The following is a 24,117-nucleotide window of genomic DNA, read 5'->3' on the forward strand; positions in this document are numbered from 1 at the left end:
AACATACCTAACTTAAGTATTGATATACTGTAGTTGTACATCAGGTGTATAATTCTCTACCAAAAACTTAATTATGCTGGTAAAACTTCAGTCCTAACCATCTAATAAACATACAAATAACCAAGACAATCAGGGTACTAGGCAACAACATCAAATAATACCAAATATCTGTTTCCATGGTTACATTGTAAAGTCTGAAAATAAATGTACAAATGAAATAAACTGTTGACACAGAGATATGTCATGCCTGTCGGCGAAAAAAAATAACTGATCTATCACAAGTATTTCTTATCAAACTGACTTAAGCAGAAAACTTAAAAATTGAAAATTACTAATTAAGTCACTGGGCCATGTCCTAGGGGCAGGGCCTCAAAATTGTGGTCAAACTGATATGTACTGAAAGTAATGCGACTTCATACAAAATATCATTGATCTATCACAAGTAGATCCTATCAAACTAAATTAAGCAGAAAACTTAACAATTAATTCAGTCACTGAGCTATGATCTAGGGGGCAGGGCTTCAAAATAGTCGTCAAACTGATATATACTGATAGTAATGCAACTTTATATTAAATATCAATAATCTATCACAAAAAGTTCCTATCAAACTAACTTTAGCAGAAAACTTAACAATTGTTGACGCTGTCGTCGCCAAAGCCATCGCAGTCGCCAGAAAAGTAATCCCTCAGCCTGTCTCACATTTCCATGACTTTCATCGCAGGCAAGACAAAAACTATCAGGAGTACAAGGGAATTAGATTAAAAATAAATGGGGAATGTGTCGATGATGCCCCCACTTGCATATCATATAAAGTTATAAAGGGACATAACTGAAGAATGGTAAAAGTGACGCTACCCAAATTTGTACTTGATCTGAGTTTTGTGGTAAAAGGTACTGTCATGATTGTGATTAAAGCAAACTAAAGTTAGAGAACGGAAATAAAAACTCAGCAATTTTTCCATTTGCAAAAGGACATAATTCTAGAACGGTTAAAGTGATGCCACCAAAATTCAAACTTGATCTGTGTTTTGTGGTAATTAGCATTGTGTATAAGTTTCATAACATTTGGTTGAGGCACACTAAAGTTGAGAGAACGGAAACGAAAAATTCAGCAATCTTTCCATTTGTAAAGGGGCATAACACTAGAACAGTAAAAGTGATGCCACCAAAATTCACACTTGATCTGTGTTTTGTGATAATAAGCATTGTGTATAAGTTTCATTACATTTGGTTGAGGCAAACTAAAGTTAGAGAACGGAAACGAAAAATTCAGCAATTTTTCCATTTGTAAAGGGGCATAACTCTAGAACGGTAAAAGTGATGCCAACAAAATTCAAACTTGATCTGTTTTTTGTGGTAATAAGCATTATGTAAAAGTTTCATTTGGTTGAGGCAACTAAAGTTAGAGAACGGAAACCAACTTTGGGACGTACAGACAGACGTACGGACAGACGGATGTATGGACAGACATACGTACAGACCGACAAGGGTAAAACTTAATGCCCCCTCCACAACGGCGGGGGCATAAAAATACATTATAACTACTGTTTCTGTAGTTATATTGCAAGGTCTACAATCCATATTTCATAATAGCAAGGGCCTGAACTCTTTATACAATTAAAACACATTACAAATCCTGCATGACTGGAGCATTCTAAATTTGGGTGTTATTTATATATAAACTATTATATATATATATATATACCCATTTTCAAGAGTAAAGTTTATTTTTACTGTACTGAGTTTTATAGTATGTTCTTTTCTGTTTGTTTGTCCACTGATCAAGTTTTTAAAATGGAGAGAATTGAACTCATAAAAAACAAGTTTATTAACCAAGCCACATATTCATGTGCCTGCATCAAGTCACAAATCTCACCAGTGCTTGTCTGGTGCCATACATCTTAATGTTTTTTTTTTGTTATATAAAGAATGTAATGTTAATGGCAGATCTTTAACATGTTTCATACCTGTCCTAAGTCAGGAATCTGATGTACAGTAGTTGTGGTCTGTATATGTACCGGTAGTTCATACGTGTTTCTCATTTCTCGTTTTTTTATAGATTAGACCTTTGGTTTTCCCGTTTGAATGGTTTTACACTGTAATTTTTGGGGCCCTTTATTGCTTACTGTTTGGTGTGAGCCAATGCTCCGTGTTGAAGGCCGTACCTTGACCTATAATGGTTTACTTTTATAAATTGTTACTTGGATGGAGAGTTGTCTCATTGGCACTCATACCACATCTTCCTATATCATGTATATCTATTAATAGTTTCCATTCATTCACAACTGTGGTTATTGTTTTGTAAGTTTGTCATCTGATTGATTTTAACCAACATCTCTTTTTATTCATACAAAATCAACAAACTACTAGTATCAGGTTACTAGGCAACTGTGTGCAAGGTATTTACCAATTATCTGTTTGCTCCTATAGGTTGCACTTTGTAAATACAGCTGTTTCTCAAACCACACCTCTTTTGGGGAGATATATAATATTCATAGATATGTTAATTTGTTAATGTACTGGTTCCCATTTATGATCTCTTTGTTTCATCTCATAGAGACATCACTTGGGAATGTAACCAGTATAGAAAAACATGGTAGCGCCTAAATTTTAATTCTTAGGAGGTCCAAATATGAAGGTAAGGGTAGTATAGAATTTTAGTATAAGTTTAAACTCTTAGAAGTTCAGGGCATATAAATGTTGAAAATATGCCGCACAGCCCTATATTTTGATCTTTGAATAAAATAGTAGTGCATATAAACTTTCCGTTCTGGGATATTATTTTTCACGAAACTTCATAGTAAAAGTGTCACAGTTTTAGCCGCAAAGGGAGTTCCTATGGGAAATTGCATTGTCTATATTTACAGAATTGCAACCTATATAGGGTTAAAAAATAGAACATACAGAATTTCACAAAATCTGGTTTATCTCAGAGATTTTAAAGAATTTAACTCAAATATGAAGTTTTATAAATATTTCATGAAGATTGAGAAAATCCTGAGCCTTAACTATGATGACTCAGCATAAATTCACAGTTTACAGTATGCATGGTTTACTTAAAGCCCTGAATTCAAAAAAAATTCATAATATATGCCTATTTGTGATTTAAATTGTTCAGAAGTGCTTATATTTACTCTTCGCAGTCATTGCAACTCGTTGGTCCTTCCTAAATAATTTTGTTAGGTTATGTTTGTCCTGTCGATAACCCAAAAGTAAGCCGTAACACCTAAATGTGTTTTTTTGTGACCGCTGCATTAAAAAGTACAAGCTAGAATTACAAAAAGACCCCAATAAAACTTACAATAGTGTGTTCTTTCCTAAATATATACTAAATACTCCACATTGCTAGAAACAGGGAAAATATTTAGGAAATAAGAGGCCCAAGGGGACAAAAACAGAAAAAAATGCCTACCCGGGGTCATAAAACAGATAATTTAACTTGTCAATGCTATGATTTTATTATTTTCAAGGTCTTTTGTAAACAAAACAATAACTGTGCTGGAAAGTTATGCAAAAATAAGATGTAAGCAGTCATTTCTATCAAACTTTTAGTGAATTTATGCACCAGACTGATATCTTTTTAAATACAATTTTGCAAATATGGCTTTGTTTAGACACTTCTAGTTCATACATTAACTAAATTATGTTAGTTATATGGTTAGAGATGATATACTGTTGTGACAAGAATTCTTAACTGACCATTTGAGACATAAATTGTGAACTTTAATTGACAAATAGGCATACAGTAAGATGTGGAATGGAGACACAGGCAGGATTGGATACTTTGTATAATCTTGAATGTTGGAATGATTAACTACTAAACAATACATTTATAGTATTCTAAAATGCTTTCAATTTGTTATCAGAATAGTTTCAAACATGTTTTAGACATTTCATGTCAGAAAACATGCACATAGGGTAAGCTGGCAATGATTAAAGTCTTGTTTTCAAATTCTTTAAAAAACTGAAATAGGGGTAGGGGTATAAAATGTACTGTAAAAGGAAACTTAGAGTATATGCAGTGATTTCCTTAAGGCTATAATTCTGATAAACAAGTATTGTTGTGAGAAAAAGTGTTTTTAGAAGGTTTTCTATTTGAATAAATGTTTGTATAGGTTGCACTTTGTAAATACAGCTGTTTCTCAAACCACGCCTCTTTTGGGGAGATATATAATATTCATAGATATGTTAATTTGTTAATGTACTGGTTCCCATTTATGATCTCTTTGTTTCATCTCATAGAGACATCACTTGGGAATGTAACCAGTATAGAAAAACATGGTAGCGCCTAAATTTTAATTCTTAGGAGGTCCAAATATGAAGGTAAGGGTAGTATAGAATTTTAGTATAAGTTTAAACTCTTAGAAGTTCAGGGCATATAAATGTTGAAAATATGCCGCACAGCCCTATATTTTGACCTTTGAATAAAATAGTAGTGCATATAAACTTTCCGTTCTGGGATATTATTTTTCACGAAACTTCATAGTAAAAGTGTCACAGTTTTAGCCGCAAAGGGAGTTCCTATGGGAAATTGCATTGTCTATATTTACAGAATTGCAACCTTTAGCCTTTTAACATGTTTAATAAATATGAAAAATAAGCAGCTGCGCCAAAAATGCATGATTCTACTTATTGTACATATCAAAATTATTGCAACAATGTCCAAGAATAAAATGGTATATTTAGAAGTCATTTAATCAAAAGCAATACAATAATTCTAAATAAAAAAATGTATGAGGATACCCTTAGGCTATAAGAATTGTGTCAATTATGACAGTTAAAAGTCCAAATAACTGGAATGACAAACCAAAATATTTCAAATCCAAAAGCTAGCCTACATTCATCAATCCCAACAGCAGTATCAATGCATACTAGAGCTGGTGCATGACATTAAAAAATGCCTTTTAAATATATCTGACGGTTGAAGTTTCACAACTCTAGAATTACATATCAGAACTAGTTTTAAATCAAACTGTTAGCTATGTTTATTATCACCAATTCCAACAGTTGTGTAAATTTTCCAGTAAATCAATCCAAGCAAACTCAAGTTATGCTACAGCATAAAAAAAATTTACTTTAAATCGGACAATTAAAGTGCTGGAACTCTGAAACAACAAACCAGAAAAAAGAAAAAGAAAAAAAAATCTTTCTTTTAATGGAGAACTTTATCCTTTGAAGTGTTGAGGGAGGGACGCTGCCTTACTTTGGTATACCATAACATGTCCTGTCTTCAATGGCCTCATAAAACAGATAAAAATAGAAATCAAAAAGACCATAACTTATTCAAAGTAATAAGCAACAAAAAAAAATATTTTTTACTACGATCATTGATTAAAGTAAAAGTCAGCAACAAAAAATGTAAACCACCAATACAAGTAATGGGAAACATCATCAGCATTTGCAAAACATCTTATATCAACAAATTTGTTCAATAGAAATTGTAACATTAAAAAAAAAACATTTTCAAAGAGAGTAATCATAAATCTACAGTTCAGACTCATAAACACATTTGAAAATACATATGAAGCACTAAAGCTTGTTGTTGGGCAGGAATTAAATTTAAAGCAGATTAAAGCACTTTACAGTGAAATTATACTTCTATCATGTCTATTGGTAGACTTTCTTATAACAAATCAATTTTCTGAAGTGTTTTGCATGTAGTTTGACACCAAAATGGTCTATACTATTCATTAATAGTCAAAGGGAAATAACTCTATATTAAATGTCAAACTGCAAAGTTCCCACATAATGGTATAAGAAGGCCATTTAGAAACTTCTAGATACGTATATTAACTATATTGGATAGTCTTCTGTGTTTTTTTTTATGTTTACTGCATATTGCTGTTTAATTCATATGAAATACCCCCTTCATACAAAGATTTCTTATTATTGTTGCACCATTTTTCTTTATCATACTGCAATACCCTGAAAGCATTACTTGTTGGTTGTGTTCTTGGTAAAATAATGGTAAACAGCTGACCATTATAAAGAACACCCTTTTTGTCTGTGTTGCACACTTTATAGTTTTTTGTTTTTTTATTAGTCTGTTTCATCTTTTACTCTATGCCAAGTCTGATCCTCTTCAAAATTGAATGGTTTTGACTGTCCCATTGGTGTCTACTAGTACTACCCTTTTTTTCTTGATGCATATCTAGATCATGGTGCTTAGTACAAAGCCGGTATGGTTCACTTGATATCTATGCCTAAAACTGATTATATCCAAGGTTTTTGTGGAGTACCAGAAATAACAAGCATTCTGTGAGTAGTGCATGGCAATACATAGTCCCCTACAGGTTAAAAAATCATTGTTATGGAATGAAATTCTAACATGATCTATAACTTGTCATGGTGTAAACTACATCAAAATATCAAGTCAAAATCTTCAAGCATGACGAAAAAAACTTGAAAATTGATTATTTAAGTGAATTTTCTATGTCCAAAAACCATAACTCTGCACAAAATCATCAGACCGGAACAAAATTCCAACTTGATCTGTAAATTGTAATGATAAAACTATATACTAATTATCAAATCAATATCTTCAAGAATGACAAACAAACTTCCACTAAATTCTTCAAACAATTTACCAAAGACAAGGAAAACAATTCACAATGTCATTTTTTTAAAAAAAAAATTTTTTAAAATGAGTTATTTCCCTTTGAACAGAAATCTACTAAAAAAGTCTGGAAAACTGACTGACTGACAGACAGACAGCAAACCTGAAGTCCCCTTTGACTTCGTCGGTAGGGGACTAAAAATTAACATCTCAACTGACATTAATAATAATTCATTATACATACAGTAACCATGGTAACACCACAACACAAAAAAAAAAAACACAAAAAAGATACATTTTACATCATAACAAATTTAACACTTAGAACTTAACTTTTTATCCCACTCATTGTGTGACAGTCCATGTGACCACTAAATCTTGTTTTAAATAAGAGAAAGTGGTGTATAGCTTTCTTGGTACTAAATATTTGACAAAAATTAAATAGATAAAGATTGCATGTAGAAATGTACAACTATAAATATTGAACTTTAGATTTGATCATAAAAAAACACTTAACAGGGGGTGTAGTTTCCTTCTGTTGAAATATCTTGATAAGTTGCCAACCTATCAAGATATTTCAACAGAAGGAAACTACACCCCCATAAAAAACTTTGGTCAGAGCCTCAGAGGTTACTATTATGGTATAGAACCACTAATTCAGGCCTGGTCGGAAAAAACATACAAGAAAGTAGTACATATTTTAAACAAAATAGTTCCTACACATAGCTGTATCTTTGTCAATAGGTGAAATATTTGGGTAGTTTTTGGTATCAAATGAAAGCTTGGGGACTTGGGATCACTGTAAAACCCTTGTTGAATGTTTCTTTTGAATAATAATGAGCATATGAAATTTTAATAGGAGGGCACATTTGCCCTGTTGTTCAGATCAGAAGTACCTGTTTTTGTACTATCAAACTTCCAGGAACCAGTACGCTCTAATATGCAATTAAAAGTATGTTGAATTTTTCACCACAAGTCAGGATAAGGCATAGTTTTGACATAAAATAACTGCTATTTTATTGAACATGAGACGAAGTAGCCATTAATGCTTGAAATTGCAGAATTTAACATAGAAAGGAATGGGGCTATGAATTAGTGGTCTTATACCTTATACTGATTTCACCAAAATCATTGCATTTTTACTAACATCTTTATTTTTTGTGACCCTTGATGGTTTGACCTTGTGTCCACTAAAAATATCCTTTAGAAATGAGGAAAACTTACTTGTCATTGAAAACTCTGGGTTAAAACTAAGTCACAGGTAAACTCTTAATTATGATTATTTATTTATGAAAAAACCTTATAAAGTCTACTTCAATATCAACAGATGTTTTTTTATGACATTTGTACATCTGTGGAATCAGAAATCTGACTTCTCCAAGTGTTTCCATTCCAACGTTCCATTTTTGAGCTTTCCTTTGTATAACTGTCCTTCTTGATGTTTTATGAAATGAATAAACTGAATTGTTTGCCATATTAAGTGCTATTTGCACAAATTTCATATCAATTCCTTCATTGCGTTTGGTTCCAAAAGGTGGATTCATTATAACTGTATCAAAACATTTATAAAATTTTCCCGAGATTGAACTGCAATCTTTCCCACTCTCACCAGAATCACTTTCTATGGTAGGACTGCTGTGTTCACTTGTTAAATTAGTAACATCTAACTGAAGTAAATCAATGTTCTCCAGGTCAAATGTCTCAATGTTTTCTCGACATAAGACTAATGCATCTTGATCTATATCTATTCCAAGGACATAACTGGCTCCTAAAAGTGCTGCTCCTATACCTAACACACCAACCCCACATCCTAGGTCAGCTATCATCTTGCCTTCAATGTCTCCATACTGTGATTGTATAAGATAAATTAATTCATGGGTTGTTGGAACATCTGTTGGGTATTGTTCTAATAGAATCTTAGGATTTCTGAATTCATTGTTGATGTGCGATAAAGCTTGGTGAAATTTACTAGGTTTCATACAAGGAATACTCATTCTAGTTAATAGTTTTAAACTCTTCTGTCCCTCTTCACAATTGAGTTTTAAAACCTGGAAAGAAAGATGCAAATATTATGTCTTATTTGTCCTTGTTTAATCTAACATGGTCAATGTTAATCTGTTTAATCTAACATGGTCAATGTTAATCTGATCATTTAAAATACCTTTTAAGAATTGCACCATTTTGATAAAAAAAACACAATATTTTGATTAGAAAAATTTTAAAAACGTCTTTTGGAATAAAAAAAAAATTAAATTGCATGCTATTGTATGGATATAAAATTTGGTATAGGATATTTTATGAAAACATAGTTTATGAATAGTGTATTAATCATTTGTTAATAGAATATTCCTCTAAAAAATATGACAAAAATCAATTGTGTAAATTTCCAGTAGTAGAAATAATACATATTATTTGCATCTTTCCACAAAAAAATGAAGACTAACAAAACATTTCCTCTCACACTGAGAATTTGAGGTTAAAGTGTGACTGTCATTCCTTTAATATATAGATACTTAGTTCTGACTCATCAAGATTCAACTTAATCATTTCTATAATTCTAAAACATCTTTGCTAATATAGCTATGAGTAAGAGCTCTGACATAAACATGTCAGAAACTTGGGAGACTAGCCAGGGGTTAAAAAAAATTGTTACAGCTCACTAACCCAGGACTTATTGGTAGCAGGATTTTACTAGCCCTGTTGGAAGAACTGCTACCCCATCAAAACTGACCTGCTAGCCCGAGTATGCCTTACAAATTCAGAGGTTGCTGCATAATACAATGAGTTCCAAAACTTGTTCATTTTCATCCGTTGTACTATGGGTTGTTAAATATTTATTGGCACAGAAAACATGTTCATTGGTCTTGTCATGTGAAACCAGTGGTTCAATTCATATATTTGTTGTTCCAACATACAAAGCAGACTTTTTATTAGCGTGATCGGGAAAATAACAGCAATATTCACAAAATATCGTCCCCGGTTTATCATCAGCAACAGCCAACCTTGCCCAGGCGAATCTTTCTGTCCATGACACTATAAATGTTCTTTCCTCTTTTCCCGGTCCTATTTGGCATTTTTTGGGATGAATTTTCAGTCTCATTACCCCCTTCATTTACCGTTTTTCGTTTTGAAACTGACCAAGTTCCTGGGGTGCCCGTACTGAAATATTTTGTTGCATGGTTTTGTGCTCAACAGCTGTCCGACAAGACAGGTCAATATTGATCAATGAATCATACCCCAGTACTGTTAAATTGAAAATCTCGGCATAAGCAATGTACAATTCTTCTGTAATAAGAAATACGTGAATTGCGATCAATACCTGATACCAGTCCACCCAGAGTTATTTGTTATATTTTTAAAACATGTACAAAATCAGTTCAAATTCTTGGAATCCCAGATGACGTAATTGAATTTGATTGGCTAAGATAAAATAGTGATGAAGGGATTTTCCACTTTCTATTTTGGAAAGGCCAAAAAAAATTTTGTTTCTAGTCCTTTGGGCATATTGGGTTACAAGTTTTGATTGCCCAAGGCGTAAATGCTCTAGTCCCAGGCGTCGGGCTAGTGGATTTTTTAACCCCTGCTAGCAGTGCTTGTGCAGGTCAGATTATGCATCCTTAAAATGGAAGTTATATCATTTACAGACTTCCTAAACATGCTGTAGTCAGAATTCTAATCTATGTTAGACTAATTCAGGTCAATAATAAGAAGAACTTGAAATGTTTTGAGTATTTTGAAATTTGTTACAAACCATATCAGTTAGAGCTCAGACAAAAATATACATGTGTATTTTTGGTTGGGTTTTTTACTGGAGATATCTGAATCTGTATATTTCATGAGTTGTTTCCCTTTATGTCCTAACAATATATGACTTCAACAATTCATTTAATGTTTAGCAAAATATATTTGGCCTTAATCAAAATGCTAAGAATATTGACTCGTTCAAGTCGATAAGTAACCAAAATTTACTAACTTCAAGACCCAAGAAATTGTGACAATAATGAAAGCAATATCTTGTTGTTTGAAGAAAAATATGAGTGAGATCTCGTCTAAGAAACAAAAAAACAATGTTTATTCACTTTCTAATTCTACCATTCATAACCACTGAAAATGAAAAAGAACTTAGATGAGAAAAAAATGTTTGGACATAGGTTTAAATTAAGGTCAGTTAGGAAACCTGAACCACTCATAAATTTTTATTTGGCTGCTATGTATGTATGTATGTACGAAGATTCCTCCGTGAATGGAGCACCACTCCATTGTTCTGAGGGTTTGGTGGAATCCGTGTACACTCCTTAACAGGATTAATCGACATGTGTCTTTAACTTATATACAACCCACCACCAGGAAAACCCCCACCAAACACAGAGGGAGTGTTAGGAGACACTGGGAAGTCTGTTATTGTGGTGGAGGAAGCCGAAGTACTCGTAGAGAACAACTGGGCTTCTCGGAGGGAACAGACAAACAAATCAGAAGTGATATCTATAGATTGACCTGCAGGTCAAAGTCAGGGGCCACATTGACTAACTGAGGCCCCAAAAATGCCCATTCTAGTTTAATCTCCGGTCGGGGACCAGACATGTGTGTGGGATGGTGAAAATCGCCATACTAACTGTACTGAAATTTCCAGCACCTTGAGTCTCAGTCAGAATTGAACCTGGGACCTTCAGCACTGTAACCATTGGTTTTAACCACTAGGCCTTGAACCAACACAATATATACCAACAGAACCATACTTCGTGAATACACATATAGTGGATTGTGACAACAACAAACTAGAGGCTCTAAAGAGCCTGTGTCGCTCACCTTGGTCTATGTGCATATTCAACAAAGGACACTCTCCAACATTTTAGACGAGAATAGAATTCATGACAAAAATCTCTTTTTTGTTAATCTTGTATTGCTGATCCTTTTGTCTGTTTAGTTTCTCTCTATCTTGTTTAGTTTTTGATCAAAACACATAAGATGGTAAAAAAATTTTAAGGGCAATCACCCCTCTAAAGAGTGACAGTCTACTTACTAATAAGGCCATAAAAAAGAATAGGTTGGTTTGCCCTAACCCGACCGACCCATAAAAAAGCACCCGAGTCAAAATCTTTTATTATTCAAAATTTGTGATGTTTTTTTTGCAGAGTTTTGTCGTATCCATATCCGTCTTGAGTTTGTTGCATAGAATAACCTGATCCCATCTGACTGTGCTTTATCACAGGACAACTGGGGTTATGTATTAAAGCCTCCCAATTGATACGGATGACAAACAACACATTACCGTCTAGTACAAATAAAGGTTGGATTAAAATCAAAATCCATAGTTTCCAACAAATTCTATCGTTTTGAAAACGTAAAAACATGGAAAGAGGTGTTTGATAAAGTGTGTGATGACAATTTCATGCTACGGAAAACTGATGAAATTTGTGTGACTGTCTCTGACCTATTGGGACACTCGTTTGAGCCCGACTTTGAGGAAGTTGTTCAGGAATTTGATTCAGCATAAAATTTGATTAAAATGATATTATTCTGACAGAAGTTCTGTCAACAGTGTTTTGTTCAAGTGCTTTGTATTTGAATTTTGTATTCAAATAAACTTCTTCTTCTTAGCATGAGCCTCCTTTAATTAGGAGTACCTCCAAATATATATGGAGTTTTTCCTCAACTTTGAATTTAAAATTTTAAAGAATAAAACAAAAACGTTTCTTCCAACATATGTACAGCACGTATAAATATAAAACAATAAAAGTATCATGCATGGCATATTTACAGGGACCTTTTTATTAATTCTTTAATTTCATTTTCATAGCTTTAAATATTTGTTCAGAGCTTCTTTACATTTCTTACAATTGTTATATGACAGACTCTGTGTCGGTATATATATGTCACTTATGATAATCACTATTTTCATTTGTTTGTCATTTCCTCCATTTTGAGATATATGTATATATATACGTATATGAAATATATATGTCTTGCTATTTGTTATCCATAATTTTCAATCTTTCTTTTTGCATTTGGAATAACATATTTCTGGTTTTGTTTTCAATATTTTCCTGGAATTTTTCACAGTTATACAACAGCTCCTTATATTTTGAACAGTCTATAAGCAATTGTACTATGGCAGTTTTGTTCGTGAAGGTGCAGTTCCATTTTGTTGGTGTGATTTTATCAGTGATCTCTTTTCTTATTTCAGGGAAATATTTTTCTCTCGTAGTACTGAGTATAAACTCATTTAAAATGTTTGTCTGTATTAACAATGTAAACATTCAGAAAAAAGTGTGAACATTGAGGTGGAATGCTGAAAAAAAACTGTTAATAGAAAAGATCTTTATAGTACATATAGATCCTGGCATATATGTGTCTGACAATTTATACAAAACTCTATAATAGTCTTTCATTTTAAAAGTTGTAATGTTTACAAGGTAAAATAATTTTTCTCTAAAAGTATAAAAAAAAAGAATTTCCCTACCTACCTACCCACACCCGAGACTGGTGGGTAGGGTTTGGACAAACAGAAATATTTTTAAGTCTGGCCTAATACCTGAATACATTATATCTGTAAAATTTGACTTGTTTGTAGATGTTGTCTTGCTGATCATTTTTGTTATTTAAAGATTCTATCTATCTATCTATAATATCAATATTCATTATGTAAGGCAAAAACACAAAAAAAATATAAAAATCGTCATTAAACATGTTAAAGGGCATTTATTCCAATAAGGAGTCGTCGGACATTTTCCTTCATATTGTCTTAATAGTAGTTCTTCTCTTGCTGATCCTGTTTGCCTATATAAGTTTCTATAGATCTATCTATTATAATTTGCAAGATAATAAGCAAAAATGAAAAAAATGGTAAAATTTGTCATTTAAGGGCAATAACTCTAATAATAACTCCTCCAACAAGTTTAACATTAATGGACAATTGGTAGAGCTCAACATTCTGAACATTTGTGCCCTTGTCATATTTTCTGTATTTATAACTGTTTTCAAAATAATAGACATTATTGAACTTGCATTTTACCCATATGTTTTAATTTTAGCCATGTCAGCCATCTTGGTTGGCAGGCGGGGTCATCCGACACATTTTTTTAAACTAGATACCCTAATGATGATTGTGGCCAAGTTCATTTAAATTTGGTCCAGTAGTTTCAGGGAAGATTTTTGTAAAAGTTCAAAGACAAAGACAGACAACTGACGCCAAGTGATGAGAAAAGCTGACTTGGCCCTGTGGACCAGGTGAGCTAAAAAGAAATCCTGACTAAGCTTCTATTAAACAATCATTGTTTAGGTCTTATCATTCTGATCTTTTTAAAAAAAATTGCAAATAGTACATTATCTTCAATGTTATGATTATATAACTGTACACCAGAACTTGGCAGAAGAAGAAGAAATAGAGGAACACCTTACCAATTAGGAAGTACAAAAGTAAGTCGTGAAGTCAGATTAGCTTTATGTATTCATCAAAAATACTGTGGGTAAGAGTTCCATATGACATCCCAACCATACTTAAAGTGATGACTGATGCCGTGATGGGTTGCTGACCTTTTCAAGTTATTAGGAAATTAATACAATACCATATTGCAGCTTATTCCATAGGATTGCCATATGAAATATTAACCCAATCCAAATTATGTGTTAGATTGTCTTAATAAATCCCTATTTGGTTTTGCAGGTGGAAGCTATTTTTCTTTTTATATTGAGTGCCCTAAAAAAGTAAAAGGCTAAAGCTAAAAACTAGTCTGATACTGCGTATAGCTAGACATACAGCTAATCCCAATAGTCATTATTCAGATATTATGACATGTTTACTTTGGATACACATGACATGCTATAAATTTACAAACAAATAGAATTCTTACTCAAATTCAAGTAGATTTTCGCACGTGTGATGTTTACAACTGGATACCAGTATCTAGTTTTAACGGTGAGGGATGTAGGATCAGAAATCACAAAAACCAGTTCATGGTCGGAGTAATTTTAGTTTAGTGACGGACAAAATTTTCCGGATTACACTTTTCAACTTAGAACTTTGAAAAACGACATCGCACATACAGCTGATTATGCTTCATATCGACGTACATTTAAAGATAAACAGTTAGGTTCGGTTGAAAACTGAACTTTACCACAAAAGAGATGATTTCTATTTACCAATGTGCATCAATATGTATCATCAGTGATAATTTTTTTCAGAGACAAGTGCCTTTGATGTGCATTTAACGATTTCTATTTCCAATAAAGGGCCCTACAGGACATAATCATTTGACATGACAATAACATCAATAATTCGAGATTAAAACATAAAGTTAAAACAACATTCAATAAAAAGAGTGATCATTTTTTGTTAAAGTTATTTTGTGATAGTTTAAACACTCAACTGAGATATTATAAAAGAGAGGAGGAATATACCAAAAGATTTTCAAACTCATAAGTCGATGACATAATTAATTACATTTCAAACGGTGTGGCTGTAAGTAGTTTTAATAAATATATATATATATATAAATAAATAATAGTCTATTTGCCAAATAACGATTTGATTCTGTTATTACACATGTTTAACACAAGTTGATTCCCTTTGTCAATTGTAAATTTTTTTTCTAAATTGGCCAAACTTGACCATGCTGACTTCTGCCCATGCAAAGCATACGAAGTTGAACGTGATTATCATGGGGCCAATATGTGTTTTCAAACCGGTCTTCCTCTAATATAGAGAAACAGGGACCCAGGTAGAACAAAAACATTTTATTGATATTTTTAAAATATATTGCAAAATATCACAACAATATCATTCAGAAATATTGTTTTGACGTGAAATGTATGGCTGTACTAATGTGAATAGCATATTTTCAGCTGATATTTGTTCTGAATGTTTAAAGAACATTTTTTTTTAAATATTTTGATTTTATATTTAAATAACATAATTTTGATATCATTCAGTGTCAATTGAAAATATCCAGACAACATATATATCAAACGTTATCCAAAAATATCCTTTTCATATCTAAAATATGTTTTATGGATGTCTACCAAATGTTTTTAAAATATCAGAGGCAAGTTTAGGTAGAAATATCTCTTGAAAATGTAAATTAAATATTTCAACAATGTTTTATGGATGTCTTCCCAATATTCTTAAAACATCTTAGTTAAATGTTTGTAAAAAACATTATATAAATATTAAAAAAACGTTTTATGTTCAGGCCAACTCTCAGCTTGCAAATATATCATGTATATTTAGACTAACATTTATCAGCTCTCCTCCAGGGCACATCTTTCTTGTTCTGTCATTATATGTAGTGTAATGTAGACTGTTTATTTTTTTATTTTGTTTTGCAATGCGATTGTTTTTCTCCGACTTGTGGAAATTTAAATTTTTGTTTGATATTTGTCAAACTCTTTCAAACAATTAAGAGCAGTCAAAGCATGACATTGTATACTGCCAACACAAAAGCATTGATAGAAAAGCTTAATTATATGACAGGACGACTGTCAATGAATATTGAATTTTCCTGAATAGCATTTTAACATTTTATTAATTATTCAGAGTCTGTATCTTCTACTGCGAGCCTCCTCTTCTTGTTAGCCTTCTGAAGAAGAAATAATACATAAATGTTTAAACTGAATTGAGATTTAAGCTTTTAAGCCGATATCAAGTCAAACATTATGAAAAAAAAATTGTATTATAATAATTAGATTACAGGTATGCCGTTATTTTGATTATGATATAGATTCAGGAAACAGAACTATGTAAAAAAACGTTCTAACTAAATCAAGAATTCAAGTGAAAAATACAAAGTCAAATCTAAATCAAAGTGACACTTAGCATTGACAGTAATATTAAACATTTTATGCATATATATCTGCGAATTTCAAATCCGATGTAGCATAAAGTAATTCATTCTGGGCTATCAAATGGTAGAATGCATTTTGTCCCATCTCCATTTCCATTGATTTTGAAGCCAGAATATTTTCAATGATTATTAAAATTCGTTTTGCACTCTGCTTTAATTTGTCTTCTGTAGTTCTTAAATACCAGATCTATAAATTTATATGAGAATGTAAAATTGTATATTAAAAAGAAACTCTACTTCAAGTAATTCATACACGAATCTGTCTGCAAATTTGTATAGACTTTTTTCGTATGATATTTTTTTTCACATTTTACCCCCTTTTTTCACATATACATGCCATTTCATTTTGTTTAAAATATATCTTTTTCACTTTTCCATGATATCCTAATGTTTAATTATAACACTGCATACATATAATTTAAAGAAGTAGCGTCTTCAACTTTTTGTGATATTAACTCCTACAAACTATTCAAATACAGATTTTGTTTTGCCAAAGTTTTGCCGAGGACAAAAAAAAAACAAGATTCAGTCGAGTCCGTATATCAATTGCGATTTTTTAAAATTACAACTTACATGTTTCTTTCTCTTTGAACTGTGATTTTCTCTTTTAGTTTTCTTTGTTTTCACTGCTTTCGGAAGTTACAAATAGACGACAGGAAATAACCTCAAAAATGACCATCCCATTACATTTAGATTTTCTATAATCTTAATTACCATAGCAACTATCTTTGAAATGTGTCCAACATCTGGTTAACCTTACCAGAATGTGTTTGATTAACAGAATGGTTGTATCAAATATCACTCTGTATATATTTGTTTATTATGTTTCATCAATTAAAGTTGAACGAAAAAAGTTATAATAATACGCAATTGAAATGTTCCTCAAAGGTTAAAATTATAAAGGAGATTATCTCATATAACCTCTTTGGAATTATTAAAGCTCTTCTATAAAAATGAGGAGTCATTCATGTTAATGTGATATCTAAAAAATATTTCTTTTTTCATATCTAACACTTGCTTCACTCAAATATTACTAACAAACATTTGACAAACATTTCTGTAATACATCTTACAAATATCTAGAAGAAATATTATGTTAAAATGTTTATAAAAGGGTCTTAACTAATATTTTCTAAATAAAATCGAAAAAATATTTTGTTAAGACGTTATTTAAATATTCATTAGATATTACCAGCTAATATATTTGATTAGGACAAGAAAATTATTTAGATGTTACATCAAAAAGATATTTTATTATACATCAAACCTATGCTTAACGCAGATATTAATCAAAAATGTTTTATAAACATTCCTTTTACACATCTTACAAATATATATTATAATTATAATATAAAAATGTTCATCAGATATTGTTTTAATATTGTAAAGAAATATTTCTTCGACATAAAACTGTTCTCATTTATAAAACTGTCTTTTAAACGTTTAAAAAACATCAGCAAAAAATATTTATTTATTTATTATAAAAAAATATTTACAAAAAATGTTTTTATATTTGCAATCAAACATTGGGATGAAATGTTATTAGTAAAATATCATTCACACCTAATTTCTGATGTAAACAAAATGTCTTTAAAATATTTTTGTGAAAATATTTCTGATAAACATATATACAACCAGTCAATAATATCATGAAAATATTTTGTGTTAGCTGGGGACAGTCTTTACTAACTTACTAGTTAGTATAGACTGTCCCTGAGAGAAGTAACGACATTTTAAGCTTTTTTGACGAGCTATCTGGCCTTATGTAGACTTGTCTGTTCTTAATTATGTAGAGAAGAAATAAGACAATTCTTTCTTACATTTTGATGCATCTAAAAAAGTTGTTTAACTTTAGACTAAAGATGACAAATTGGATCTTGTTATTTTGTGTGAATTTTTACCTGTTTTACATAATTATAATGAATAAAATATGTCAAAAATGACAGAAAACGCGGTATTCATTAAATAAAACTAATTGTAATCAGATTTATTATGTACTTAGTATTAAATACAAGTTAACTGAATGTGTAATACAATCAATGGCTGTATCAGACATCCGTGATGATATAGATATCAGTCACGGTTGCAAAGGCTTTAACATACCCCTAATTTGTATGACGTCACGTTATCGATATTACACCAAATCTCGTGAAAAAACCCCCATCTTAATGAATAGTACTTTGAGGTACCTAAAATATAATAAGATGTAAATGGTATGGCTTTTAACAATATCACACCTTTATCAACCAGAGACACCAATAATGCCAAGACCTTTGATTGCTGACGAGTACGAGGCGAGTCACGATATCGATAGATGTGACATCAATCAGATTTTACGAGTAAGTAAAAAAAAAAGAAAATAGAAATAAGAAGATGGGATATGAGTGCCAATGAGACAACTCTCCATCCAAGTCACAATGTGTAAAAAGTCAAAGGTCAAAGTACGGCCTTCAACACGGAGCTTTGGCTCACACCGAACAGCAAGCTATAAAGGGCCCCCAAAATGGCTAGTGTAAAACCATTCAAACAGGAAAACCAATTAACGGTCTAATCTATATAAAAAAACGAGAAACGAGAAACACGTCAACAAACGACAACCACTGAACAACAGGCTCCTGACTTAGGACAAGTGCAAACAAATGCAGCGGGTTTAAACGTTTTGACAGGCGCCAACCTTCATCCTAATCTGAAACAGTAGCGTAACATTACAACATAGAAAGACACACTATAAAATATTATTTGAAATAGCTTAACTTAATCAAAAAGACATATTAACAAAAACAAGTAAACATACACTGAACGAATATGTTTGATCTATGACACAATATAAATACAACATTAAATAAAAAAGGGGGAGATGTAAAACAATGTCAAAAAGACAACTATAACCTTTGACAAAATGGCGTTAAATAAAATAACGTACACAGGTAAATTTAAATATGATAATTTTGTTGTTAGGAGTACGAACATATTTTTTTCAAAATAAATAAATTTGTTGTTCATAGTACGAGAACAGAAGTGAAAATTTATCGTCATACTAAATACTTATCAAAGGTCTCTTATGAAAACTTGAATGGCAAAACAATTCAAAATAGAAAACCAGCGGTCAGGTTTGCTAAAACAATAAACGTAAAACAAATTTAGCAAACAACAACCAGCTATACAACCACATGAATTAAGAGGCACCTGACTTGGAACAAGCACATAAACAATATGGTTGAATTAAACAGGTTTGTGAGTGCTCAAAGTTCCCTCTTACCTGGAAAAGTGGTGTTAAAGAACTCCAGATGAACAAAACTATAAAGATAATTTGGAAAGGGCTTGAATTATTAGATTGGCACGAAGCACAAAAAAAATCACAAAAACAAAATGCCCACATTAGGATTATTTGGGGGTCATGAAAAATACACAGTCTAAGATCTCTGCAGGCGCTTTGAAATTGTCCAATGATTTTGTGAATTGCAAATATATTACAATTGAAAACCTGTAAATATACTATATATCTTGCAGTGTACCTATGTTTTAAACTTTATTTGTTGTCCCATATTTAAAACCAATCTGTATTGATAACAATATTTTTTTCCCTTTTCCATCTCCATCTTTTTCATTTTATTTAAGCAAAATAGAAATATACCCAACATACAATAAATGTTTCTTTTAAACTGGTGATTTATTTGTTCTATTTTAATCAATAAAATGTACATACATATTTGTGTAATAGTTATGAAACATTCTTTTTACTGCATAATTTACAATTTGCCAGAGGACACAAAGATAACAAACAACAATATGTCGATTGTCAATGTACCCAAATATATATCTGTCATTTGTTGTGATTGTAATTTTTTGTCTTTGTTTTCTATGAGATGACGAAGTAAATGTTAATTAATCACCAGATGCATGACATAAAACTGTCCGAAAAACAAATGATTCATTGACAGGATATAAAACTTTCCTCACATATGTATACTTTGTTCACTTCAAAAGAAATATCATCATGAAAGCTTTACTTTTACTTTGTTCTTGTTTTGCCTTTTCTAATGCTTCTCTTTGGGATTTACTCAACAAAATAACGGGAACCAATGGGCAATGCAGTACTGCTCCAAGCTTCAAAGATCCTCTGATAGGTAAGTATTGATTATTCACATGCACTTGAAATGTCGTAATGCTGAAAGTTTTATCTAAAATATAACTTGTCTCGGTGGGCTCTCGCTTAGAGTGCAGGACGACGTTGATATCTGGCCAGGTCAACCAACAGAAATGATAGAGCTTGCTGGTTAAATCCGTCTCTGTATCTGTGTAGTACAAAGATTGGTATTTCATATCTCATTTACGTGCTATCGTCATGAATATGCATGTAATATTTGTCAATGTAGACTGAACAGTAAAATATCAATCAATATAAAGTTGTACAAATAAAAGCTGTTCTCGGAATTTCCTTATTGTTGCTGAAACTATGTGTAAAATCAAATATTTTTTCGTTACAGACCCATGGCTAATGTTTGGTAATCCAAATATTTGTTCGTTGTACAGTAGCTACATACTCTATGTGTGATAATCGAAATGATTTTTTCATTGTAGCTACGGACCCTATGAGTGATAATCCAAATTGTTCTTGGTTGTAGCTACACATCCTTTGAGTGACCGTCCAAATTTGTCTTCGTTGTATCTACATATACCATATGTGTGATAATCCAAACTGTTCTTTGTTGTATCTACATACCGTATGCGTGATAATCCAAACTGTGCTTCAGGTTATCAACATACTGTATGTGTGATAATCCAAACTGTTCTTCGCTGTATCTACATACCGTATGTGTGATAATCCAAACTGTTCTTCGTTGTACCTACATACTGTATGAGTGATAATCCAAGCTGTTCTTCAGTTTATCAACATACCGTATGTGTGATAATCCAAACTGTTCTTCAGGTTATCAACATACCGTATGTGTGATAATCCAAACTGTTCTTCATTGTATCTACATACCGTATGTGTGATAATACAGTGTGGTTTTTTTTTATGTTGTAGCTACAGATCCTATGTGTGAGGCTAAAGCAGATTCGGGAGACTGTACTTTCTATGATTGTTTTGAAGACAGATATTCCTGTGGACTATGTGGCTTTCCTAAAACATATGACCTATACAACTGTGAAAAAATGCATATGCCTTTGTATATAGACAAATTTACTCCCCAGGTTAGTAATTCTACGTAAATAAGTTACAATATTAAAAATAAGGATACTGGGTGATGTAATATCAAACCAGGCTTAGGAAATGCATTGCATGTTTATTTTTTTTATTGTCGTTAGATTACTTATTTACCGTTATTTGAAATTTCCAGTTTTCTTTTTTTTTCATGGATAAACCTCGGAGTCTTTAAGTTATAGGGACCATTTTTCGCGTAGAAAATGATTATTCAGGGTTTTAAGCAATTTCATCGTCCGTATATCCCTTTTATTGGCAATTAAAAGTCCTTATTTTCAATTTGGTGTCGATTTTTGCCATCATTTTCCGTAAAAGAAATTTGACATCGTTGTTAAATAACTGTCTTTTCTGATTTCGTCCTTGTAAGATTTTTTTAATCATATGCACTCTCTTTGCAAGTAAATGTTTTTCATTGGATAATTGGATAACAGTTTTTTCATATTTATCATCTTTTACGATAGATTTCAAATCAAACTTTATATCGTTACTTTTTTTGGCTAGTATGTATTGTGCGATGGATCACTATGGTTACTGGGGTCTACATGTACTAAATGTATGCCAAAGTTTCCTTATAGTTCGTTTTATTTTTCTAATTTGGTTAAAAACGATAAAATAATATTAATTTGAAATTCTGTTGTAAAATTTGTAACATTAAAAGTTGTATTTTAGGGACAGAAGTTTATATTAGACGCTGGTAAATGTCTGACACTGTTTATGAAATCTTTATACCGATTGGACAGACTAAGTTGTGATGTGGTCAAACATCAAATGGAGGAAAAAGTCTCAGAATGTTTCATCAGCAGTGGCTTCTGTGATATTTTGATGGAAAACAGAAACGCATTGTGGTCTGTCTACAATGTTAAGAAAATCCTCAAAAATCCAAAGTAAGTATGCGTGCACGTGTCTTGTCGCGTGTTTTATGGAATTAATGTTGATTTGCCTACTTGCTGTTTCAACAATTACAAAATATTTCTAGTTATTTATAATTTACTGTATTGGAATTTTGTACAAAAGTTACTTTGGTCATGCACAAGATGTTTTTCTCCGGCACTGTTCGTGACATTAATGTATGAGATATGTTTTGAAGCACAGCGCAGGTGTGGATCTAGGATTTTGAAAAAAAGAGGGACTTGCAAGGCAACGTTAGGTGTGGGACTGGGATAAATTCTATGCATTTACCATATATGGAGCTCCATAAGGGGACGGTTCGACCCCTGCCCCTAAATGCGGCTTTACAGCGATTAACATTTGAGTATTGAAAAGGGACAAATTGCACGTATCGTTATTGAAGTAGTTTTCAGTAAGATGAACATATGTTCTGTTCGCCTCTCGTTTCAATTCTATAGTCGAGCAAGTTTCCATTGCCCGTGAATGATGGAAATATGTTCTGTTCACCTTTCGTTCCCATGCTATATGTAGTTGATGAAGTTCCCATGGTCCGTCAATGATTATCATATGTTCTTTTCGCCTTTCGTTCCAATGCTATAGTCGAGCAAGTTTTCATTGTCTGTGAATGGTGAACATATATTCTGTTCGCCTTTCATGCCAATGCTATAGTCCAGCAAATTTCCATTGTCTGTGAATGAGTTTTTGGTTAAATCTAACAAATTTTGCGTCGATGAATGTCTTTTGAAGTGTCTGTAAAATAAGCTCTCATTTACTTATTACTCGCGATAATTAATGTATATATTGTATAAAAGTTGACTATACTGGAGAAAAAAGGCGATGTAAGATACATCAATCCAATGAAAAAAAATAATGTAGTGTATGATTTTTTATCGTCATTAAAGACCTTTACTATGACTACTGGTGATTAATTAAAAATGGAATGCTTCTTTTTGTAGTTTTACTGGGATTCAAAACAAAACACATCACAACACAACACAACACAAGCTAGCAAATAAAACAATGTATTACTGATTGGATCTTATGATAATGATTTATTTTTTCTTTTACAAGAATTGTTGGAGAAGTCATGGACATTTCAAAGAACTGCAGTGAACAGATTGCCACATGGGCATTTGGACATGCACAAACTGATATTACCAAAACACAGACAAACATTAACTCTGGTTTATCTCAATTGATTAATGCATTTGGCAAGAAGTAATTATATTTTTTTTTAATTTCTCTTAAGGAACAGTTTCTTATTAGTATGATTGTTTTTTTTCATTTTTATTTAATAAAAACATAAAAGTAAAAAAACTTTCTTATCCTTGAAACATGGAATATGTCTACCAAATCACTCAGTTGTCTCAAATAAACTCATCATAGATACCAGGATTGAAGTTTGTGTTTGCGCCAGACGCGCGTTTCGTCTACAAAAGACTAATCAGTGACGCTCGAATCAAAAAAAGTTAAAAAGGCCAAATAAAGTACGAAGTTGAAGAGCATTGAGGACCAAAAAGTCCTAAAAGTTTTGCCAAATACAGCTAAGGTAGACTATTCCTGAGTTAGAAAAGCCTTAGTATTTCAAAAATTCAAAGTTTTGTAAACAGTTAATTTATAATTATGA

The 24,117-nt window shown here is 31.8% G+C and overlaps 2 protein-coding genes across 6 annotated transcripts in view; one reads left to right on the top strand and one right to left on the bottom strand.

Moving 5' to 3' along the window:
• LOC127736698 (ribosomal RNA-processing protein 8-like) overlaps positions 1-14,520 on the bottom strand; it is a 54,371-nt gene extending 39,851 nt beyond the window's left edge. For 2 of the 5 annotated variants that reach the window (XM_052247282.1, XM_052247278.1), the window contains exons 1-3: positions 14,408-14,514; positions 14,123-14,253; positions 8-194 (exon numbers count right to left, since the gene is read on the bottom strand). The gene's annotated coding sequence lies outside the window, so the exon portion shown is untranslated. Of the gene's footprint in view, positions 1-3; positions 195-14,122; positions 14,254-14,407 lie in introns of all 5 variants that reach the window. The other 3 variants (XM_052247280.1, XM_052247279.1, XM_052247281.1) reach the window with 3 other exon arrangements.
• Positions 14,521-20,363: 5,843 nt separating this feature from the next.
• Positions 20,364-23,883, top strand: LOC127736709 (uncharacterized). The gene is made up of 4 exons (XM_052247295.1): positions 20,364-20,523; positions 21,426-21,592; positions 22,272-22,486; positions 23,562-23,883. Exons 1-4 carry the CDS (start codon positions 20,394-20,396, stop codon positions 23,710-23,712), a joined length of 663 nt encoding a protein of 220 aa, XP_052103255.1. The 5' UTR covers positions 20,364-20,393; the 3' UTR covers positions 23,713-23,883.
• The last annotated feature ends 234 nt before the right edge of the window (positions 23,884-24,117 follow it).

The sequence above is a fragment of the Mytilus californianus genome, unplaced genomic scaffold, assembly GCF_021869535.1.
Source record: "Mytilus californianus isolate M0D057914Y unplaced genomic scaffold, xbMytCali1.0.p SCAF_35, whole genome shotgun sequence".
NCBI lineage: Eukaryota > Metazoa > Mollusca > Bivalvia > Mytilida > Mytilidae > Mytilus > Mytilus californianus.